Genomic DNA, 22,593 nt, shown 5'->3' with positions numbered 1-22,593 from the left:
CTTACTAGATTTTGTACCCATGCACCTAGCGCCAAATCAAGCTTTCAAACAAATTAAGCAACCTAATCCGCCCATATCATATTCATGGTATATCTCCCATAACGCATCTGCGGTTTTGGTATCTTTATTCTTTCTCAAAACTAACCATAACTTTGAAGCACCTTAAAACTTAAGAGATGAAAGAATAAAAAATAAGTGACTAAAATATTTCACTTACCATTATACTTGGACTCGTATACGAGATAACAGAGTCATAGACATCAAGAAATCAGTATTAAAGAAAATTATATTTTCCTTCCATTCATGATTCTACTACTACGTGTCATCAACTGTTGGGACATGCCAACTTAAGATCTATAGATACTAGGGTTGTCAAATCGAGTTGTCATGTCATGTTTTTTTCTATAACAACACGACATGACAAGGTTTTGTGTAACATGTAAATGACACGACACGAGGTCGTGTTTTTCTTCACTAACACGAAAACGAACCAATTAAAACACGACACGAAAATATAAAATTACATAACCATTAGTTTATTTAATTCCTACTTAATCATATATAACACGAAAAAAAACGATAAACACATGTTCAATCATGTCCATTGTGAACACGACACGATACAACATCGTGTTTTTTAAACTTGACACGAACACAGCACGAACACAAGTTCGAATTTTGATTTCGTCATGATTACATTTCGTGCCGTGTTATAAATTGACACCCCTAAACTAGAGGTGGCAATCGTGTCGTGTCGTGTCGGGTTCGTGTCGTGTCGAAACACTAAACGGGTTAAAAGTGCTTGACCCTAACCCGACCCATTTAATTAACGTGTCGTGTCGTGTCAACCCGTTTATTTTCGTGTCGGGTTTCGGGTTGGGGCTATAGCTCGAAATATGTCGTGTCATGTGAGGTTAAAAGATTGAGCATGTTGAAAGAGTAGGAGTTAGGTAGACAGAAAGGAAAAGCTAATACTTTAGAGGCAAAATAGTTGAAGTCATAGCAAGTTTAGATGAAAAATTAAAATAATGGGAGTTGGGGAGGCGGATGACAAAGGTCATGAGGATGCGAGAGTGGTAAAAGAGACTGGGTAGTTTGGGAGAGAATGAAAAATTGAAATGAAGTCTTGATCTAGATGGCTAAGTCATCTCAACATTACAAAACAATTTAATTCGAAGGCTTTCTTTTACTTATGGTTTTGATTTTGTATCTCTCTAGTTTATTTATATAATTCAAAATACTTGCATATAAATAAACGGGTCACTTTCGAGTCATATTCGAGTTGAAATTCTCAACCCTAACCTTACCCATTTAATTTCCGTGTCGTGTCGTGTCAACCCGTTTATTTAAACGGGTTGAAATATCTTACCCAAACCCGTTTATTTCGTGTCGGGTTTCGTGTCGTGTCAATTTTTGCCACCTCTACCCTAAACAATCCAATCTTTAGAGATAAAAATATTTTTAGAAAGACATTTTTGCGATGCATGTTGTATTCAAAAACAAGTTCATGCTTCTCGTTGAATAATTAAAAATCCATGTATTTGCTACTAGGGTGTTGGAATTTCCATATGGATGTTTTTGGTCCCTCGGCAGTCAAAGTTATAGAGAAAACTATTACTCCTTGGTGATAATATGATTAGTTCTACTGATGCTGACCATGATAGAGAATTTAATAATGAGTTTCACTTTTGTGCTTATTATGATGAATACGGGGGGTATCCTATAAGTATAACGCCCACAAAATTGAGATAAGATAGTTTTGTACCTTATGAGAATTATTAATCCTTTTAATTTAATTATTAAACGGTTATTAATGTCTGTAGGGCATCCCCGAAGGACAATTATTGTAAAATGGACAACATTCGGAAGGCCAAATACAATTTACATATGGGATACTACAGAAGTTAAGTCCTAATATTGTCTTAACACTTAGAAACAATGATAACAGTTATCATTACCCACATCCACAATTTTCACTTTCAATCCATTATCCATGTGTGATGGTTAAGTTTTTTCAGTTTTTAAGTGCTTTTTTTTTTCTGTCATGTGGGTTATTACTATTACAATTTTACAATATAACAGGTCAACGTGAACGAGTCTGGAGTAAACAAAAAAAGCTGCAACAAAAAGAAAAAAAAAACTATATAATTTATTTCTAGATAAAAAGAACACAAGCAGCATAAAATTTTGACACATGTTGATCCTAAAAACTAATTTGTATACACCCAATGGAGTAAACCGAAAGAACATTTCCATTCCTAAAATACATGGATACATCATACAACAACTACAAACAAAGTAAAATACAAACTTAACCACCAACACTTGCGGAAATCTTGGATCAATTAATCACCTAAAAACGTTACGAAAACTTGAATTAAACATGTACATGGTATAGCACGGGGACCAAAGTTGTAAATTATTAGGAGACGAAGAAAAGTAGTTTTTACCTTTTTTAGGTGGAATATGAGCTAAGTGCTGCAACAACTGAACCAGTGGTCTCGAGAGTGGAGGATACATCAGGAATGTCTTTCCATGTGGGAGTGACCTTCAAAGATGGATACAACCAGATCTTGACAGATTCCATGAAAGAATTAGGGCTCAAACTCATAATCGCATCCCAATCCACTTGAACACCTTCCGGAATGTTCCCAGTGAACTCCATGTTAGCAGCCAGAAGCAACCCAAGCATCACTATAAAACCCACAACAGCAGACCCTCTTGAAAGTGGCATGAAGTTGTACCTACAATTACAATTATATTATTATAACATTTTATTTAATCATGAAATTATAAAACATTATTGGTAATTGGTATTACCAGTAATAAGTCATCCTTAGGATTGCTTCTCTCACATTTTCAAGGGTACCAAAGTCATTTGACCCGTATGTCTCGCCACAATACGCGTTACACAATACCTGTCCATTAAATGTTTTCTTTTAATGTCGATATTTATGTACATTGTGATTATATTTATTATATTTTAAAAAAAAAATACTTACTTCCCAAGCTGATGTCATTTCGGCATCAAAATCTTCCCATCTAGCAGGTGTACATGGTGTTCTTATTGCAAAGTCAAATCCGCATTCCCCCCTGTGCCACATAAGCAACAATCCTGCTGACTCAGCTCATAATTCATAAACTGGTTTATAGGTAACAAAATTACTTACATTTTAACTAGAGTGATCCTTGTTCCTTCAAGTCGTTTCCTGAAAAGAGTAAAAGATGCAAGAGAATGAGAAACAAAATTAATAGAAATAAAAGTTAAATATGGTTCTTACTTCTTACCCCTCAAAAGCTGTACTGTTACACCAAGTAGCCAACCAGAAATCCTCACCAACAGCTTCATACAGATCAGAGCATGACTCGGCTTTCAAAATCTGAAATTTTGTTTTAAATCAAAAACCAAATAACAATAAATTAAATATCGTATGTTTGGTGATTTTTGTAACGTTAAAACTCACTTCTTTTAACTTCCCATTTTTTGTTAAATCAATCGCGACATCTGCCTTGCTAAACACATGCCCGTTTTCCTTCATGATTGCCTTTGCAACATCTAATGTTCTGAAAAAAAAATAACAAACAGTTAGAAAAAAATGATTCTGAATAAAAGTTAAGATTACAGATTACCTTTGAAAATGTGGATAGTAGCGAGTCACTTTAGCTTGCCCGAGAATAAGAGGCGTGTGGGACCCAAATCCAGAATTAAACTCCTCACTTTGTTTAAAAAAAAAAAATGAAATCAGTATAAGTAGTAAAAATGTTTAAAGTGATAATTAGATAAACATGAATATAGGAAATATTCAAATACCTTAATTTATTAACCCACACAACGGGGTCACAGGGTTCAGATATTTGTCTCCATTTAACAGCTATTGAATAAAGATGAAGCCATGAGAAAACAGATTGACCTGTTGACTTTTCTTCCAAAGCAGTTGAAGTTGATGCTTCTGAGTTATTATTAGTGCTACAAGGAATAATGATTTTCTCTTTTCTTCTTGGTCGTTTTCCATTTTTGGATTTATTATTAGTAGAAAACCTCCATTCAGATTGCAATGAACGCCAAACTTTAGACACCTTTTGTGCAATCTCAATTGCAGCTAAGCCAGCCATGCGATGCTGATTAATATATGACAAATAATTAATATCATAAAAATCAATATAAAGTATAAACCCTTTTATTTATATTTATAAATTTATAAATTATCAATTATAAATCACCTGGCGTTTATTAGGCAAGAAGCCTGGGCAATTATACTGGATTGTTTTGCCAATACGATCAGCAGCAAGGAGAAGTGCGATTTTTGGTTTATTAAAATTAAAGTCTTGTTTTTTCAACTTTGCTTTTCTTAAAGGGGGTTGTCTGTAAACTTTTTCACATACGTTTTTCGGGTGTAATCTTTTGCACCAGTATTCCTGTAAAAATTAAAACTTTACTACATCTGTTTGATTAAATTGAAATATATTAAGCAAAAAAAAAATGTTCACCTTAAATAAAGGGTCAATGTCGCCATCTATATCAAACCAGCAAAATTCGCTATTGATTTTTGCAGAAGTATATAAAGCAATTTCTTTCTGGTTGAGAATTTCATAGAATTGATTATTATTAAAGTCTATTATTGATTAATCAGTGAATGCAAGATGTGGAACCTGATAGAAGGCTAGGCATTGAAGGACAAATTTGTCCATTGAGTCTAGTTCTAGATCCAGAGCAGCATCATAATCCTTTACCTGTTAGATCACTCATATTGTCACAAACTCAAAAACTACATATGAAAAAAAAAAAAAAAAAAAAAAATTATAAGGAGTATATCATACAGCTTCTTTGTATTCTCCAATAGCATGGTGACAAGAAGCCCGTAGATAGAGACACTCTATGTTTGAGCTCTCAATGGTAAGCCCAATTGATAAGTCTTTGATAGCATTTCTACAATAGTAGTTATACATGATTAGCAGATTAATATGTAGTTTTTTTTTGTTTTTGTTTTTGTTTTTGTTTGTGTTTGTGTTTACTAAACACACCTGTGATCTCCCATAGCATGAAGTAGTAGCCCACGCAAGTGATATCCTTTAGCAAACCTATTATTCATGAAGATTATTAATTATTAGTGATGATAGTTTCTATAAAAAAGCAGGGATAATAATTTTAATTTTAATTTTATGACAGAATGAATGTTTACCTTGCATCAATTTGCAAGACATGTTGAAGGCAATCCAAAGCTTTTTTTGAATTAGCCAAGTCTTGATAAAGCTAATAAAAAATCACATGCCATTAAGCACATTTTTAAGCTACTTGAGCATTTTATTCTAATTGCTAAATGACACCCAACTAACCTGAGCTAAATGACCCCATGCTTCAAGAAACTTTTGATCAATTTGAATTGCTTTCATGTGTGCTTCCTCAGCCTTTTTGTGTTCACCAACTGATGACAATGCCATACCCTGTGTATGTATAACCAATCACGTGTTGTGAGTCTGTTTTTTTACTACAAAAAGCAAAATGTAAAAAGTAATGATTTTGAAATTGAAATGGCTAACTAACCAAGTATGTGTAAGCAGATTTGTTATCTTTATCAAGCTTTACACATGCAGACAGGTCCTCAGTGGCAGCATAGTAATCCTTCAGCTTAAAGTTGACAATTCCTGCATCAGTTTCAATGTTAAAAACTTTAAACAGATGGAAACTCTATTAAAAAAATTAACTATTGCAAGTCAAGCATTATCATACCCCTTTCATGCAATATATCAGCTGAGTCAGGCTCAAATTCTAAGGACTTGGTCAAATCTGCAATCGCCTGTACAAAAACCATATAAGGGAAAATAAAAAAAAAAAAAGGTGTTCGTTTTTTGTTATAAAAAAAATGTAGAATTGGAAACTGAATGAGTGAAAAGAGGCCCTGACCTCAGCAGATTCCCCTAGAGCAGCTCGAGCCTGCCCTCTCCTTTTCCATGCCTCACCAGCTGATGGATTTGATTGTATTGCCTAAAAAATAAAAAATTAAAAAAAATGTAAGGGAAGGGGATAATTAAAGCAGCTCTAACCCTCATCACTTTTCAATACTAATGTTTAGGGTTTAGGGTACTTTTGTAAAATCAGCAATAGCTGAATCAAGTTCTCTTTTAAATGCATAGGCTGTTCCCCTTCCAATTAGTGCTTCAGGGTACGTAGGATCTTCTCTCAATATCTGCAATCAGATAAAAGAAAAGAAAAAAAGAAAGAGATAAAGAGAAAAAACTAAATGTTATTAGATATAAGAGGAAGAAAATCATTGATGCATGTATGATGGATTTCCATGTTCACATAGGTATGAAAACTAAGTTATAGAAATTAAGTTCAAAAGAAGTTTAACCTGATCAAAGATAGATATGGCACGAGCATACTGCCCTTCATTCACCTACAAAAACAGAATGCTCACTTCATACTTGATCTTTTAAGAAGAATAATATAGAAAACAAATAAATAAATAAACATGGATATTTAAGAAACCTGAGCAATTCCACGTGACAGGCGGAAATCGACATTTATTGACTTGGCCTTTGAGATTCTAGTAACAGAGAACTTTTTATTCCCCTTAGCATCATTACTTTGTTCACTGTTCATGTCAGATTTATCATTATCACTCGATTTACTAGGAACTAATGAAATTTTAGTGCTCAGATCAGATTTTTTGCGAGTGTCACTTGTACTAGATCTTGCACCAAAGTCAACAGATATGTTGTAGGTCCCATTTTGTTGTTTTTCATGATTTCCATTAGAACTGGCATGATTTTGCTTGCTTTCTATCTCCCTTGAATCACCAATAGGTTCATAACCAATACTTGACATGGTATGATTATTAGAAGTTTCACTTGTTCTGACTGAATTGTTAGGCTCAGGTTTTGATACAGACCATTCAGATAACTGTTTAGCATCAGCCATACTCTGTTTTGCAGATGTTAAAAGCTCTTCCAGCTCAAGCAGTTGCTTTAAATCTGCAGACTGATGAATAGCATGTTCATAACCTTGTTCCCACACCATTACAGCATCATCTTTTCTTCCCAATGCAGAATATGCATGGCCTGTACAGGTTTTAGTTAGTGGTAATAAAATGGTGTCCTCCTTTATTTGTCCACCCATGGAAAACAACACGAATGGGACTAAAAGAATGAATGTAGAAAATCATATTGATTATATAGAGCTGCAACTCTAAAGTCTTGAATGGTATGCTAACCATGAAAGGCCAACACTTACCTAGAACTTAGAGTACAACAGCATAGTATTATGATATGAAATATATTGATTCATTGCTTTTTAACTTTCTGAATTTAATCATATGTGTTGAATTAAACATTTGTTTGATCATCTCACTAGAAAATAGAAACCATATATACCAAAGAATTCAAATTTGGTCACTAAAATAGTTATGTAGAGGCGCAACAAGTCATGGAGTCTAGAATAATCAACTAATCCTGGCCACTGGCCACTGGAATTCAACCTTTATCTACAAGTGACAACTTGTCAGATAAACTTAGGACAGATAAAATTTTAATAGAATTGATTGATGACAAGCTAAAAATATTAGATTTAAAAAACTAGGTTTCCAGAAATCGTTTGATTAGAAACACTGTGTAGGTTTGGTTGATTAACAAGGGGGAATGAATCCCAATGTCCATAACTGAAAAATGAAGTAGAGGTGAAAAAGAAAAACCTTTGAGGATATAAGCGTGAAGAAGAGTGGGATCAAGCTTAAGTGCCTTATCACAGTCCTTAATCACATGTTTGTGAAGCTCCAATTGACTATAACAGTACGCACGGTTACTGGAAAAAAAAAATTCAATCAATCAATTGACAACAACACATCATCAATTCCAAAACCAATCGAATCGTAAATTAACAGTTAATAAAAACAATAATAGAGTGTAATGGTATAGAAGGTACACACCAAATATCCTGAATAACGCATGATTGAGAAAGGAGAGAATCGAGAACGCGAATAGCCTTGGACCAGTCACGAGAAGTACAAAACTTAGCGAGTTCAGCTCTTTGAGCCAACGTTGAAGCCATCGGCGGCGGAGATTAACAGATCGGAGTGTTGGAATTTGGTGATTTGCGTTCGGTGGTGTTGAGTGGGGGTTGGGGTGGGGTTAACAGGATAGAGTTGAAAACTCTGGGAACGGGGGGCGTTGAAGGAATCGAACGGTGAAGTGGAGAGAGAGTACACGTGGCGGAAGGAGGCGAGGGGGTGAAATTGATTACTTTTTGTAGTGTTTGTTTGGTTCACATTTCACACTTCACACTTCACTTCCGCCGTCACGTTTCATCGACGTTAGTTTGGGTTCTGTCAAGATGCACGTGCTGCTGTCAAACGTCAAATGGATGCTATCAAAACCTACCTTCAAATCAAAGCAAAGCTAATATATGCCAATAGAAAAAAAGCTCGGTAAATCTTCTTTGTTTATGTAAAAATAATACAAAGTACAGGGTATATTTTTCAAAATTAAAATAAGGGGTGGAAAACGAATATATATAAAACAAATCTACATATAAGTTTCTCTTTTAAAAAACATGTTACCAAATACCAACAATAGGCGAAAATTGAAAACTAAGAAATCCATGGCTTCCAAGTAGATCTGACAATTTGATACACGACACGATTAACACGATACAAGTTTTCCATGTATGTGTTTTAGAAATTCATGTTTCATGTTTATTCGTGTCTGACACGTATTTTAAATTCGTGTTTCGTGTCTTATACGTGTCAAACACTAATTTACCTGTTTAGACACGTATAAGACACGATACAAATTCATATTGACTCGTGACACGTATATACACATATATATACTTTAGGGTTAAATTTTATATTTATAATATATTAAGGACCAATTTCGTATAAGTCAATAATTAGTTTATAGCCCTAGCTTAAAAAAAACCATAAAAATGTGTCTATTCGTGTTTTTTTGTGTTTTCATATAACACGGATGAAAAACGTGTCTATTCGTGTCATGTCACACGAATTTTTTACGTTTCGTGTTCGTGTTTGATATCTCAAACACGTTTTATAATTTGTGTCGTGTTCGTGTTTAACAAATTCGTGTCGTGTAAATTCGTGTCTGACACGAATACACGACACGCAGACACGGATTGTCAGGTCTACTTCCAAGTTGTTTTAAAAACATAATAAAGAAACTGTTTCTCGCAAAGCATGTGTATATAGTGCAAGTCTCACTTGTATGTCTTATTTGGCCAAAGGAGCATAAACATGTTGTCTTCTTGGGATTCCATAAGCCAACACAAGCTTTTGTTATAGTGGTAACAATGTCTACTTTAGTACATTATATCGATGTAGAAAAAACTTTCCCTTCTGATGAATTGAAAACATCTATTTTCCATTTTTATTTTTACTAAATCCATGTCTTTGTTTCGGTGTTCCCTCGGATGAAGTTGTAAGAATAATGTAAAAAGTTATGCAAAAAAATGTAAAACATATTAAGTTTCAAAAGAAATATAAAAGAATCAGAGTAGTAAAAAAATCGGGAAATTTTGTAAAAAAATAAAAAGAAAAAGAAAAATGTTTGGCCGAAATATTGTGAAAATGATGAATACAAAGTTGTACAAAAAAGTCTAAAAAGGTGAAGTTTTAAAAAATAATAAAAAATAAATTTGTAAAAAAATTAGGAAAAAATTGTAATATATAATTTTTTTGACTAAATTGATAAAAATAATTTAACATTGGGATATTGTAAAAGAAGTAAATCATATTAATAAAAATAATTAAATGTTGGGATGAAATTGTAAAAAATAAAACAATTGATCTAAAATTGTAAAAAGAAAAAATTAAGGGGCTATAATTAGCTCTGGAATTTGGGTTGTCATGTTCGACGGGTTCAACCACAACCTGCGACACGACACGAAATAAATTGGTTTGGGTTGAGTTTTTCAACCCGCCAACCCGCCAACCTGTTTATTAAACGGGTCATATATGAGTTTCTCAAAAAATAAACGGGTTGGTCCGCCAACCCGTTTATATTCTTAATAAAAAAATTATTATATTTTTAAATTTATTTATGTATCAAGTATTAATATTTAATAAGTATTATATAATATATACCATTTATTCATAGACCATTTGATTGTTTTGACATTATTACTCGTGGTGGATGGTCTAAGATCATAAGTCGTAACCTATAAGGCTAAGTCTGTAACATGTTTCTATGAATGTTTTTAATTCTCATTTAGATATTTAAGACTTAAATATCTAAAATTTGGACCCACGAACCCGCCAACTTGTGAACCCGTATAAATAAATGGGTTGGTGGGTCATATATGGGTTTATGTTCCAAACCCGCCAACCCGTAACCTGTATATTTAAATGGGTCGTGTTTGGGTTGACATATTTTGACCCGCTAACCCGCGACACGCCAACACGACCACGACACGATTGTCAGGCCTAAAAAAAGGTATTAATATAAGGAATCAAACTCTTATTTTTCTTACCGAAGAGAAATGACTTCACAATTGAACCTACTGATTACCTATTAAAATTGGCATGTAAATTATACAAACAAAAGTTGGAAATACTATACAAATGATAAGGGTTATATAGTTACATCGAGAAAGATGAAAATAATTATAACATATATTTAATAAAATTATATTTTATTTTTATCTCATGCCTAGTAAGTTATAAGTTTATGATTATAGTAGCATATGATCCTTGAGAGAGGGATGCTTATTACAAAAACGTTGAATATGTCTTTTATGTTATAGATATAGGATTAGGGGTGAGCAAAAACCGAACCATAAATCGAAAAAACTGTATAAACCGAAACCGAAATGAAAACCGATGGTGCGGTTTTTAGTTTTTCAAAAACCAAAAATGTTCGGTACAGTGCGGTTTCTAGTCTTGCAAAAACCGCAATATATTAAGTGTTGATATTTGTAAGAACGAAGAACTCATGACAATGAAACTTTCTATAAATATAAATATCTATCTTATCAGATGATGATGATTGTATATTTTTAAGCATGTATATGTATATAGTGATATTTACAAGAACAAATAATGTTTAGAGTTAATTACACGAATGGTCCCTATGGTTTGGGGTAATTTATGCGTTTGGTCTCTAACTTATTTTTTTAACTTGGAAGGTCCTTAATATTTGTTTTTGTTACGCGCTTGGTCCCTACTATTTATTTTTGTTACGCGTTTGGTTTATGTCTTACCTAAAAAAACTATTATTTAAATAGGGAAAATTTGTGGGGTAGGTAAGGTAAGGTGATGGGGGTGGGGTTGGGGTGTGTTTATTTAAATAAATTAAAAAATACAGGGAAAAATAATCTTTTAAGGTAAGACAGGGACCAAACACGTAACAAAAACAAACAGTAAGAACCTTCCGAGTTAAAAAAATAAGTTAAGGACCATACACGCAAATTACCCTAAACCATAGGGACCATTCGTGTAATTTACTCTAATGTTTATTATATTTTTTAACATTTTAATATTAAGAGTACTAGTGATGATAGTATCATTTTTATGAATACATTAATTAATATTATCGTATGTATCTATGAAACAAATATTATATTTAATTTGTATTATATTCAAACATTATAAATTTATTAGATGAGTGGTTATGTTATTTGATTTAAAACCAGGAGGTGGTGGTATCAGTTCATCTCCAAGATACAAATATTATATTTAATTTGTATTATATTCAAATATTAGAAGCATGTTGGATGAGTGATTATGTTATTTGATTTCAAACTAGGAGGTGGTGGTATCAGTTCATCTCCAAGATATCAATTGAGCTTTAATTTTGACAGCCTTATAAGAGTATCCATCATCGCATTTGAGATAAAGCCTTCACTATTCTCACATTTCATATAAAAGAGTCAATTCTATGGCTTTTAACCCACATATTTGAGGAGTCGCACATTGATGGGGATGAAAATTTTGGTGCCCCTCATCTCTACATAAAGTTTCTCAAAAATGATTAACACTTCTCATCCGAGTTAAAGTAACTCGTTGAGTTACATGAGTTTTAGTAAAAAGGCAAAATAAAAACCAAATAAAAAAGCTGACAAAAAACCGCAAAAAAAAAAAAAAAAAAAAAAAAAAAAAAAAAAAAAAAAAAAACTGAACCGCAAAAAACCGAAAAAAAAAAAACGCAAAAACCAAACCGCTAAACAAGTAATTAGTTTATCGGAATCCAAGTTAAAATTAGACGAATGGGGTTTTCTTTGTTAGCATAAGATCTAATTATATAAAGAATAAAAAGTCACAGAAATTCCGCCCCTTTTTCTATATTCCTGATTATTGATCAAGAAGCCTCTATTAACAAGATAAAAGACGAAATTCTTATTTTCGTGAAATTAGGCAAATCAAAAAATATACTTTTCTCGTCATATATAATGAAAATCTATAAAATATAGAATTTTTTCTTTTTTTTATATCTTACGATAATCCTATTTTGACTAAGAATCCCTGATGGATGAGATTCTAACAAACCCTTCAATATATTCAATATAAATAGAATCTAATTAATTTTTAAGAAACTTTTTGCTTAGTAAATGGAATTCGATAAAAACCGAACGTTGCGGTTTTTAAACTTCAAAAAACCGAAGTTGCGGTTTTCGGTTCGGTTTTGGCCAAAAACCGTACTGAGCCACACCATGCTCACCTATAAGTATATGGTCATGATGTCATCACTAATAAGATCAACACCAAACTTGTTAAACTGATTTATTAGTTTGTCCCAAATTATATCGCCGAGTCATCATCATCAAGCCATTACAATTATGTCCCCAGTTCTGTCATCATCAAGAAATATCAATATATCATTTAATCCATTTATAGCAACGTAATTTATATTTGTTTATAAAATAACTTCAATTTTTCAACATAACGGTTAAATGATAATCGAAACTCATTACCCGACTATAACAAAAACCTAATGGTTATGAAATCCCATTAATCTATGGTTTGATTTTAGCCCATATGTATTTACTAAGGAAGAAGGTACATCCTAGGATCTACCTAAATTTTCGATTTTATTGATAATATATATAACACAAAAATTAGAAACTATCTTAGAAAAAGTAAATGACATACCTTGAGTTTGTTTTTTAAAAAATCATTTTAAAAGGAGAAAACAATAAGTTACTAAGGGTCACTTGCTTCTTATGTGTTGTAAAATATACAGGGTTAAATATAATATATTGCTTTTATCGAACAATAAGGTATCAATACACTAATAATCAACTACTTTTTCATTAAACCATACGTTTTTTTTCATTATATTTCAGTCAGTATTTTAAAAAATTTAATCAATGGTTCCTGATCGGTTTTAACAGGTTAAATGGGTTGATCCAGTTTTTTTTAAGGTACACGACCCGTCCCGACCCAACCCCACAAGTGTTACTTTTTTATTAGCTTCACTTAATTTGGGAATCACCATAGATTTTTTGTTTCGGATTCGTCATTGCCCATTTTTTACCCATATTCACCCGCGTATCCTTTTCCTACAGACTCTCAAGAACTTTAAAAATTAATTGAGAGTCGAGAAAAATTAAGAAATATATTTATTGATGGTAGGTTTTGAATTTAACCAACAAATTGGGTGTCAAATTAGGATCCTTATAACATCAAAATGGCAACTGAAGCATAAACAAAATTAGCCACACCATAATCTTACAAAATCACAAGTTCAATCTTTTCTTGCAATAAAACTAAATTCTAGATGTATAGTTAAAAGAATACATTTGTTTTGACAGTTGTTGTAACTTGATGGATGGAGGGTCCAAAATAGTACCCTTCTAATGTAGTCGCACCCCAAAGTGATGTTCAAAGCTAAAATTGACTTCATGGTGGCCAACAGTCCAAAACCTGAACCCTAAAGTGGGAGAGAGATTATCGAGAGAGGGAAAAATCACGAGGGATAGAGTCAAGGGTTGTGTAATCGACTAGGGTTATTATAACCTCTTATCTTAGACTATGTGAATATTATCCCTATTTTTTTTATGGGATACCTATCCATGATTTAAATTTCAAGATATTTCAAATTAATCCATGAATTTTATTAGCTTCTAATATATGATTGAGTTAATAAACTATTCACGCATATTTATTTTTTGTCATTTTATGTTATGTATAATCCAAAAGGCCCCTACAAATTATATAAATGCTACTAAGTTGTTGCGATTATAGACATATTTCCAACATTGGTATGTATTCTAAACCATTTATTGAACTTTTAATGTAGTTTTCATCGTTAGGATTAGTGGTGAATCCACAATTCAAATTCATGCTCGTTTGAATAATTTTTTCTCCTTTTTATCATTGTCTTATTTACCCATGAAGGACTCTCCTATGTCCTCATTATATCTCACATCACATTTTGTTTATTATTAAACAAATCTTAAAAAAACACACGATTTTAAAGAATAAGATAACTAGCTATAAGTTATTATTTTTTTAACTCGCAGATTAACTAATATTAACTACGTCTACCAGACCACCGCTACAAAGTTGATGTATTATATTGGGCCGAAGATATACAACTTTAAAAGTTTAACAATAATTTTAAAAAGTAATATACTTCTATCTATCTATGTTTTTTTTACATCCAGTTAAGTTTTTTTAAACTTATAAAACATATGAAGTACTTAAAATGGTTAATTTTTATCTTAATGAAATTCCAAAACATGACATTCAAGAACTTGGAGCAAATCGTCAAAATTGTATTACGGATATATATATATATATATATATATATATATATATATATATATATATATATATATATATATATATATATATATATATATACTAGCAGTGTACCCGCGCAAAGCGGCGAGGCGTGTAAATTCTTTTGGTGATATGTTTCCTCTATAAAAATGTTATGTTACAAAAGAAAGTACATGTCGAAGACAAAATAATTAAATTATGGTGTTATTTGTTACATGATACATCAAATAACCGATAAAAACAAACTGGTCAAGACGACATAAAATATGAAATGTTTAAGCCATTCAAACAAAAATAAAGACTTATAAGAATACACAAAATATGAAAATTTGTAATAACACATGACTAATTATATATTATTAATCGTGCAACACTTTTTATACACCACATTTGATTAATAAACTTCATTAATACTTTTGTGTCCCTAGCAGAAACAATATGATGTAAAAAAAACTTAAAGTTTGTCTTCTTTATGATTTTATTACTAACTTTGGACTTTTATGCTATAAATTTGGATTTGACGGCTAGTTTTTTTTTCACTATCGTCGATTAGTTTTAATAGATGATTAGCTTTCTTTCCGCAGACGTCAAATATATTTATTTTAGTGAACACTTTTCTTTTGGCAATGATTATCTCCCTTATTTTTAATATGAATGTCACCCATTGCTCATTTTTTCTTCTAGATTTTGAGCTTCGTAATAACATCCTCAATTCGGAAAATGATACAATAAACATGAAAATGAAAAAGATCAAACATAGATCTTTCCACAAAATTGAACCTCGATGTTTAGAAAATCGAAGTCGGTCAAAAACTAAGTATCTATTTAAAATATTTCAAAATTGCAATAAAGATTATACATAAATGTATAGTCTAGAATATACCTGAATATGTTGGAAACCATGGTGCTGGGTGGTTGAAGGCATAACCATGAAAACGACAAAAGTGTGTATCGATCAGGCTGACGTTTGGGAATGGTTGGGTTTGATTGAAAGCGACGGTGTAAAAACGATCAAAAAATGTCATGGCCGCGGTGGACCGCGTCACATATGACAAATCAAAACTCTAAATGTCAGTTGAGAGAAAAAAGATAAAGAATGAGAAGAGGGAGAGCTTCCAAAAGTAATTTAGGGTTCCTGTGGTGAAGTCGTTTTTGGAAGGAAAGACGCCAGAAAGCAGTGTCATAGAACCGATGGTTGAGGATAGTGGAAGACGGGAGATGAAGTCATTTTTTGTTCCTGGATGGTGGGCTTTATAGTAGGGGAGGGAACAAAGAGGTATATGCGATGGGAGAGATATTTGAATCAACATGCTAAATTTAAGGATATCTAAAAGGGTTCAAAATTTGAATGAATCCGGGATTTGAGGGAACCATATCAAATTACTGAGAAATATAAGGAGATTTGATGAGAAATATTTGAATTCAAAACGTGGTTAAAATTTAATATTATTTTATTAATAGTTACTTGTACTATCAGCTTCATCATTTCGACGTCTTAAAAAAATATTATTATTATAATCAATCTATTTTTAGAAATAGTTAGATTTCTTTTATAAGATAGTATATATATATATATATATATATATATATATATATATATATATATATATATATATATATATATATATATATATAGGCTTAGGTTATTTTGTTTTTACTAACTATTGTGTGCCAGAATGCACAGATTTGGACCACCGGATGAATAAAATCAATGATTATGATCTGAGGGTCTATGATATTACAATAGAGTAGTATGTACCATATAATCACACAAATTTCAAAAAAAGGGTATTTTGGTCAATTAACCTATTTTAAAAAAGGTAATTTTCGGATTTTAAGGAATCATTAACACTTCTAATTTTAAAATCTGAATTTTTTAAATTAATTTTAATTAATTCTAAACATAATTTGTAAACATAACCAATTTTATTCCGTTAGAATGGATTTTTGTTTGAATGATGTTCTTTCAGAGTTTAATTCTAGTAGAATATTAACGAAGAATAACAGAATTCTTGAACTCCTAGTTGAAAGAATAACAACATTTTAATATTTTCATATACATTTGAACTTAAATACAAATTCATACATATTCTTACATACTAATAGCCTTCTACATTGTAATATATTTATACATATTCTAAAAGAATATCATAAAAAATCAGCATTCTTGAATATACAATTAATGAATAAATACAAGTGTAATTCTTAAAAAATAAGAACATTCTTAAACTGTGAGTGTCATCAATCTTTGGCTCATTCTTCAAGTCATTCTTATCAGGTCTTCAAGCCATTCTTCCGACCATTCCTATCACAAATGCAACAAAAACTAATAATGGTTAAAAACATGTTGCTTGCAATTCCTATTAATTTATACATTCTGGGAGAATACATATAATTCATTCTGGTAGAATATACAGAACATAATCTTGTATAATACATAGAATCTAATCTCGCAGAATACATAGAATAAAATCTGCTAGGCGTGCAACATAGAATTCAAAATTTCTTTCATGCCATTTCTACAATAAAGCTGCCAAATTCTCTTTGAGACATTTCTACAAACATCCATCGATTCTTAATCAAATGAACACCTATGTAATTCTGCCAAATCAAACAAGAACAAAAAGAAAAGAAGGAGCCTTTACCTATTGATTGAATCATTGTTGAACAGCTTCCTCCATCACCGATTCCACCCACCTGCCAATTGCCACCACCCCATACGACTTACTGTCACCTTACAACTCCCAATTTGCAACCACCATTGTGTTTCAAGACAATCGGACAAGAAGAAGAATGGAGCCGAGGGGAGCAGCCTTGCACTGCCAGCCTCCCTCCATCGCCTATGCTAGCGATCCACTAGCACCACCAAACCCTCATTTCTAGCCTCTTTTCGATCATAATAGGTCGACGAACATGCAGTTGTGAAAGAATCGATTTCTGGTGGAAAGGAGGAATTGAGGTATCGATGATTTCTGGTGGAAAGGAGGAACTGAGATATCGATGATTTAAGGAAGTCGTCGTACTCTTTAAGGTCAGGGATGTGGGCTTTGTAGGGTTAAACTAATTAAGGAGGTATTCATTGAATTATTTTTTACCATAATTAGATATAGGAAGTTTACCATTATACCATTTTTTAATTTATTTAATGATTTATTATTCTTGAATTCTCATTGATGCATTTAGTCACACACTATTTGCTAAAAACATTTGAACCTAACTCTCTCTCTCTCTCTCTCTCTCTATATATATATATATATATATATATATATATATATATATATATATATATATATATATATAACAAATTAAAATATCACCCAATAAAAACATTAATGTGTACTCATTCTCAAACATTTGTTTAAATGTATGATACCAAAAAATATACCTTTTTATAAACTCCATTTGGTTTAGAGCATTGAGTGTAGGCAACAAGGTGCAACACCAAGTTGTGTCACCTCACAAACTAATGGTGTTATGACACCAAGTGGAGAAATTGGCAACAAGATGCAACTAGATGCAACACCAACTTTTTGAAAATAAATATTTTTATTTTTCTATTTTTTTTTACTATTTCGTTTTTTTTTTTACTTTTTTTTTGCTTTCGTTTTTTTTTTCTTTTTGTTTTTTTAATAACTAACATATTTTTTATAAAACATATAATTTTAAAAACAAAAAAAAAGACATAATATTTAAAATCTAAAATTCTGATTACAATTAAAAAACATAATTTTAAACCTAAATTAATAACTAAAATACCATTCAAATTACTACTAAAACCACACCAATCCTAATTAACCCAAATATTTTTTCCTAATTTGTTCCTTCATCGCTTGTAGTACCGCTAGATCAGCAAGCGCTAAACTCTCATCGCTTGTCCGAAGAATTGACAACTGATGTGTCATTAGTTCCCTTTCTTTTTGTTTCTGCTTCTCCCGTGCTTGCCTTTCCAGGAACTCCAAATTACGACGTTTCAACTCATTTTTTTTTCTTTTATTAATAAATTGTGTTCGTCGAATTTGGCTCTCATTTCCGCCACATCTTTTGCTCTCGTCTCCACCTCCTCCGCATGCCTTGCAGCGCGCCTCGCTTTGTCGCATCCTGGCGGTCGTCATGGTGGGGATATCTCTTGGATATCATCCGGGATCTCATCGTCATCGGCGTTTAGGTCGATGTTAGTCCGTGCGTCTGACACGTCAACCGAGCTAGAGTTGCGAGACCTTTTGGATTGAACCTCCGACGATGTAGGCGTTTTATTCCACTTTGGATCCGCTCGTAACGATTCCCATGATTTTCAAAGTCGAAAACATGACCCATTTCGACCTGATATTGTTCCTTAGCCGATTTGAACAAATCGAAGTCGTTGGTTCCACTTTGTTGTTGCGCCTCAAGCCGGTTGTAAATACCGTTGAATTTGCTGCACCGCTTAGTTATTATACCCCATTTGCTGCTCAACATATCATTGTTGCGATACGGATTTTTCTTTAAAATAGCGTGAAACTTGTCGAGCACCGCCCCCCAATAAGCTTCTTTTTTCATTCCATTTTCGCGAAGTTCGTTTTTTGAAGTAGCACACCAAGTCGTCATCAAAGCGTATTCCTCCTCCGGTGTCCACCATTTTGGAACGTCTGCATTTTCAGATTCCACCGCTATTGATTTCCCTTTTGATTTTCCTTTCCTTTTCCCTTTCTTACTACTTCCCGCTTCCACTTGAACTGATGGTTGTGTTGTAGGCGACGGTTGATTGGTTGTTTGTTGCATCGAACCAAAAGTAGAGAAAATATTTTGTTGTGAATTTGGGTTTTGACCAAATTGATTTTGTTGAACGTAAGGTGAGTTGAGAAATTGCAGTGGCGGTGAAGCGGGATTGAACTATTCAAATTCATATGTTGAAAATCGAAATCAAATTGAATTCATTTGATTGTATCGAACTGATCCATCCAAACGAACATCCCAAAATTTTTTGGAAACGGCAAACAAATCAAGTGGAAGCCTACTCGCAATATTTCAACGAATACTCCAGGTTCGAGATCTTTTACAGGACAAACCCAACTCTCACAGGGATTTCCAAGTACATCTCAGATAACGATTGTCTAGTGTCATATAGTTATAAACCATTAACCCGTATTTTTATATTTCGTTTAACTTATGGTATTAAAACAATACTTGTCTTAGAAGAAATTATTAACAAGTCAAGCCTGATAACCGAATTTTTTGACCCACGTATTTTGTCTCCTCAATTTAGTTAGTGATACGTATGTTAAAGGAATATAGATATTTTTAGATAAGAACAACCAAAATGACAATTTTCCTGAGCAGTTTTTCAGAAGGTGTCACCTTCTGGCAAATGCAGAAGTCCATCCTCTTGAAAGGTTCATATGTAGATGAATTCAAAGTTTACTTTGTTACTCATGCCATTATTCTTAAAGACTTTTCATATAGTATTACAACTACATGTGTATATTTCTATTTCTATTTCTATTTCCATTTCAACCAAAAAAAAACATACTAACAACACAATAACACAATATTTCAGTTTTACAACACAAAAAACAAAAACTACCACCACCTATACAAATACATTATACATTATACACATACCCATATTATATTTATAGTTTACCACCATTTTCATGAAACCCTAGAGGGAAGGTGGCTTAAGCCAGTTCACAACTAACCACAACCACCAACCACCAGTGGTGGCAGGTGGATGGGTTTCCTATTTCCTAGAAAAGATAGAAGCTATTTACAACAATACCCTTTTTCTCTATATCCTTTAACAGAAACCCACCCTATGAACAAAATATGATGATCCAAACTGATCATGGAGAAAGATGAGAATTATCATCTGAATTAAAAGTGAAAATATCAAGAGGGGCAGTAGTGTCACCAGTAATATCATCATGAGAATGAGATTTACATTTACCTCGACCTCCATCAAGGTAAATCACCACCACTGTAATATCATCATGAAAATGTCGCCTCACACCCTTTTCAATTCTCTTTATATCATCATATCTCATTTCTCTTTTCCTTGCTGCCACCTCTATTGCAGCTCTTATTAATCTCTTTGCTATCCCCTGAAACAAATATCAAAAAACATTATTACTTCATATAAATATTCTCTATTCAAGAAAAAAAAAACATGATGAAAAGAAGAGAGTAGATTATTTACATTTCTGGGATTCTTATGAACAATTTCAACCGCATCTTCATCACTGAGTTGTTCCCATAAACCATCTGAAGCAAATATCAAGAACAGGTCTTGTGGCCTTAGCTTTCGAGTTATTATCGATGGCTCTGCTGACATTACAGCTCTTTTTAAAGGGAAAGGGGATGCATACTGCTGGAAGAGAGGGTTTCTGTTATACTCTGGTTTCTTCAGGTATACATCTCCGATTGATCTTGACACCTGATCATAATAGAGTAAGAGATGTGTAAAGATATAAAAATTTGGTATACAATTGGGTGAAATAGTACACCTGGATAATGCCTTTTATCCTCCAGACACCATGAGTGTACACTACAATATGTGCATCGTCAGGATGAAGGGCTTTGACCTCTTTTCTGACCTCTTCAACCCCAACATTATGGTCGGTTGATAGCCTTTCTGCCACCACAGTTGAAGAATGAACCATCCTGCCGCCGCCGGAAGCTTGCCGGCCAAGCACAGCCCTGGAGTCCCCAAGGTTTGCCACAAATAGAGTACCATTTGAGATCACACCAAGAAGACAGCATGAACCTACTGAGACAATTTGTGGTCTATCAAGCCACGATTCTTTCACTAAATGCAAAAATTCAGTTTCGGTTGCATCAAATGCCTTGGCTATCACATCCTTGGATAATCCTCCACGTTCATCAGCAAATTCTGAGATATTTACACGGATCAAATCAATTAATGATACGAACAAGAGCTGATTTGAAACCTTAGAAAGTGTTCGATTTGCTTGTTTTCTGGACCAATTTTTGCTTATCGGATAGTTGGTTCAATTTCAAGCATCGGATCAGATTCAGAATGATGAAGTTTTAGCTTAAACATATCCAACTGTTTTCTAGTGACATCTCTCAGTTCTGTTTACAGCTTTGAGTAAAATTTTCCAATACAAAAATCATTCTATCGACGAAAAGTGGAAGAAAATTAGGGTTTTCGGATGCTACTTACTCTCTAGGTAACGGAAGAGGTGACTGTTGATGAATCTAGAGGCTTCGGGACCACCGTGACCATCGTAGACTCCGATGTAAGTCGCGGATGGTGAAGTTAACACTTGACCTTGGTCTTCGAGCAATGAATTGGCCTGAACAACTGCAACGGAGTATTCACCGGATGCGTGTGGCTTCAAGTCCATGTTCCATAAAAGTCCGTCGCCACCACCACCGCCGAAACACCGTTCCAGCGGCTTGTAACACGACTCCAACATCGTAACTCAACCACCTTTCGCCTTCTCTCTGAAGCACTGAACACGCGTTTACGCAATCCGCAGAGTGAGAGAGAAGATTAACGAATGTCGTTGTAGTTGTTTGTTGGTTGGATTTTGATAATTATTTTTTCTGCAACGTAAAAGAACCTAAAAGAAGAAAAGTGTGAACTTGGAGAGAAGAAAACGAGTGGAATTTTTTATTAGTCTTTTTCTTTATTATAAACTATTCATTGTAAATTACATTTTTGGCCCTTGAATGTTCAATGGGCTTTTTTTTTGTCAAAATTTTGATTCCAAAAAGTTCTTTTCATTGTCTAAGGTTTTGCAAAAGCGTTTTTGATTCATGTTTAAATTAAATAATTATATTTTTAAGAAAAATGATAAAAATCAGCTATGTTTCTAGATCAATTATTATAATAAAAAATCTTTTTCTGATGGACAAAAATGTA

At 32.9% G+C, this 22,593-nt stretch overlaps 2 protein-coding genes across 2 annotated transcripts; both read right to left on the bottom strand.

Moving 5' to 3' along the window:
- Nucleotides 1-2,130: 2,130 nt before the first annotated feature.
- Nucleotides 2,131-8,154, bottom strand: SRFR1 (Tetratricopeptide repeat (TPR)-like superfamily protein). The gene is made up of 24 exons (XM_079025455.1): nucleotides 7,923-8,154; nucleotides 7,689-7,798; nucleotides 6,488-7,059; nucleotides 6,351-6,395; nucleotides 6,084-6,185; nucleotides 5,903-5,983; nucleotides 5,729-5,795; nucleotides 5,543-5,643; nucleotides 5,335-5,442; nucleotides 5,181-5,251; nucleotides 5,023-5,079; nucleotides 4,819-4,927; nucleotides 4,651-4,731; nucleotides 4,489-4,575; nucleotides 4,222-4,416; nucleotides 3,812-4,119; nucleotides 3,631-3,717; nucleotides 3,465-3,564; nucleotides 3,289-3,380; nucleotides 3,171-3,209; nucleotides 3,003-3,093; nucleotides 2,821-2,918; nucleotides 2,451-2,744; nucleotides 2,131-2,353 (listed from the first exon to the last, which is right to left on the bottom strand). Exons 1-23 carry the CDS (start codon nucleotides 8,042-8,044, stop codon nucleotides 2,456-2,458), a joined length of 3,012 nt encoding a protein of 1,003 aa, XP_078881581.1. The 5' UTR covers nucleotides 8,045-8,154; the 3' UTR covers nucleotides 2,131-2,353; nucleotides 2,451-2,455.
- Nucleotides 8,155-20,187: 12,033 nt separating this feature from the next.
- Nucleotides 20,188-22,316, bottom strand: LOC145087494 (putative protein phosphatase 2C 63). Its single transcript, XM_079025454.1, has 4 exons — nucleotides 21,889-22,316; nucleotides 21,209-21,594; nucleotides 20,902-21,138; nucleotides 20,188-20,806 (listed from the first exon to the last, which is right to left on the bottom strand). Exons 1-4 carry the CDS (start codon nucleotides 22,142-22,144, stop codon nucleotides 20,549-20,551), a joined length of 1,137 nt encoding a protein of 378 aa, XP_078881580.1. The 5' UTR covers nucleotides 22,145-22,316; the 3' UTR covers nucleotides 20,188-20,548.
- Between the last annotated feature and the right edge of the window lie 277 nt (nucleotides 22,317-22,593).

The sequence above is a fragment of the Lactuca serriola genome, chromosome 2 (genome assembly GCF_051521515.1).
Source record: "Lactuca serriola cultivar US96UC23 chromosome 2, Lser_US96UC23_V15, whole genome shotgun sequence".
Lineage (NCBI taxonomy): Eukaryota > Viridiplantae > Streptophyta > Magnoliopsida > Asterales > Asteraceae > Lactuca > Lactuca serriola.
This window is presented reverse-complemented; position numbering and strand designations above follow the sequence as displayed.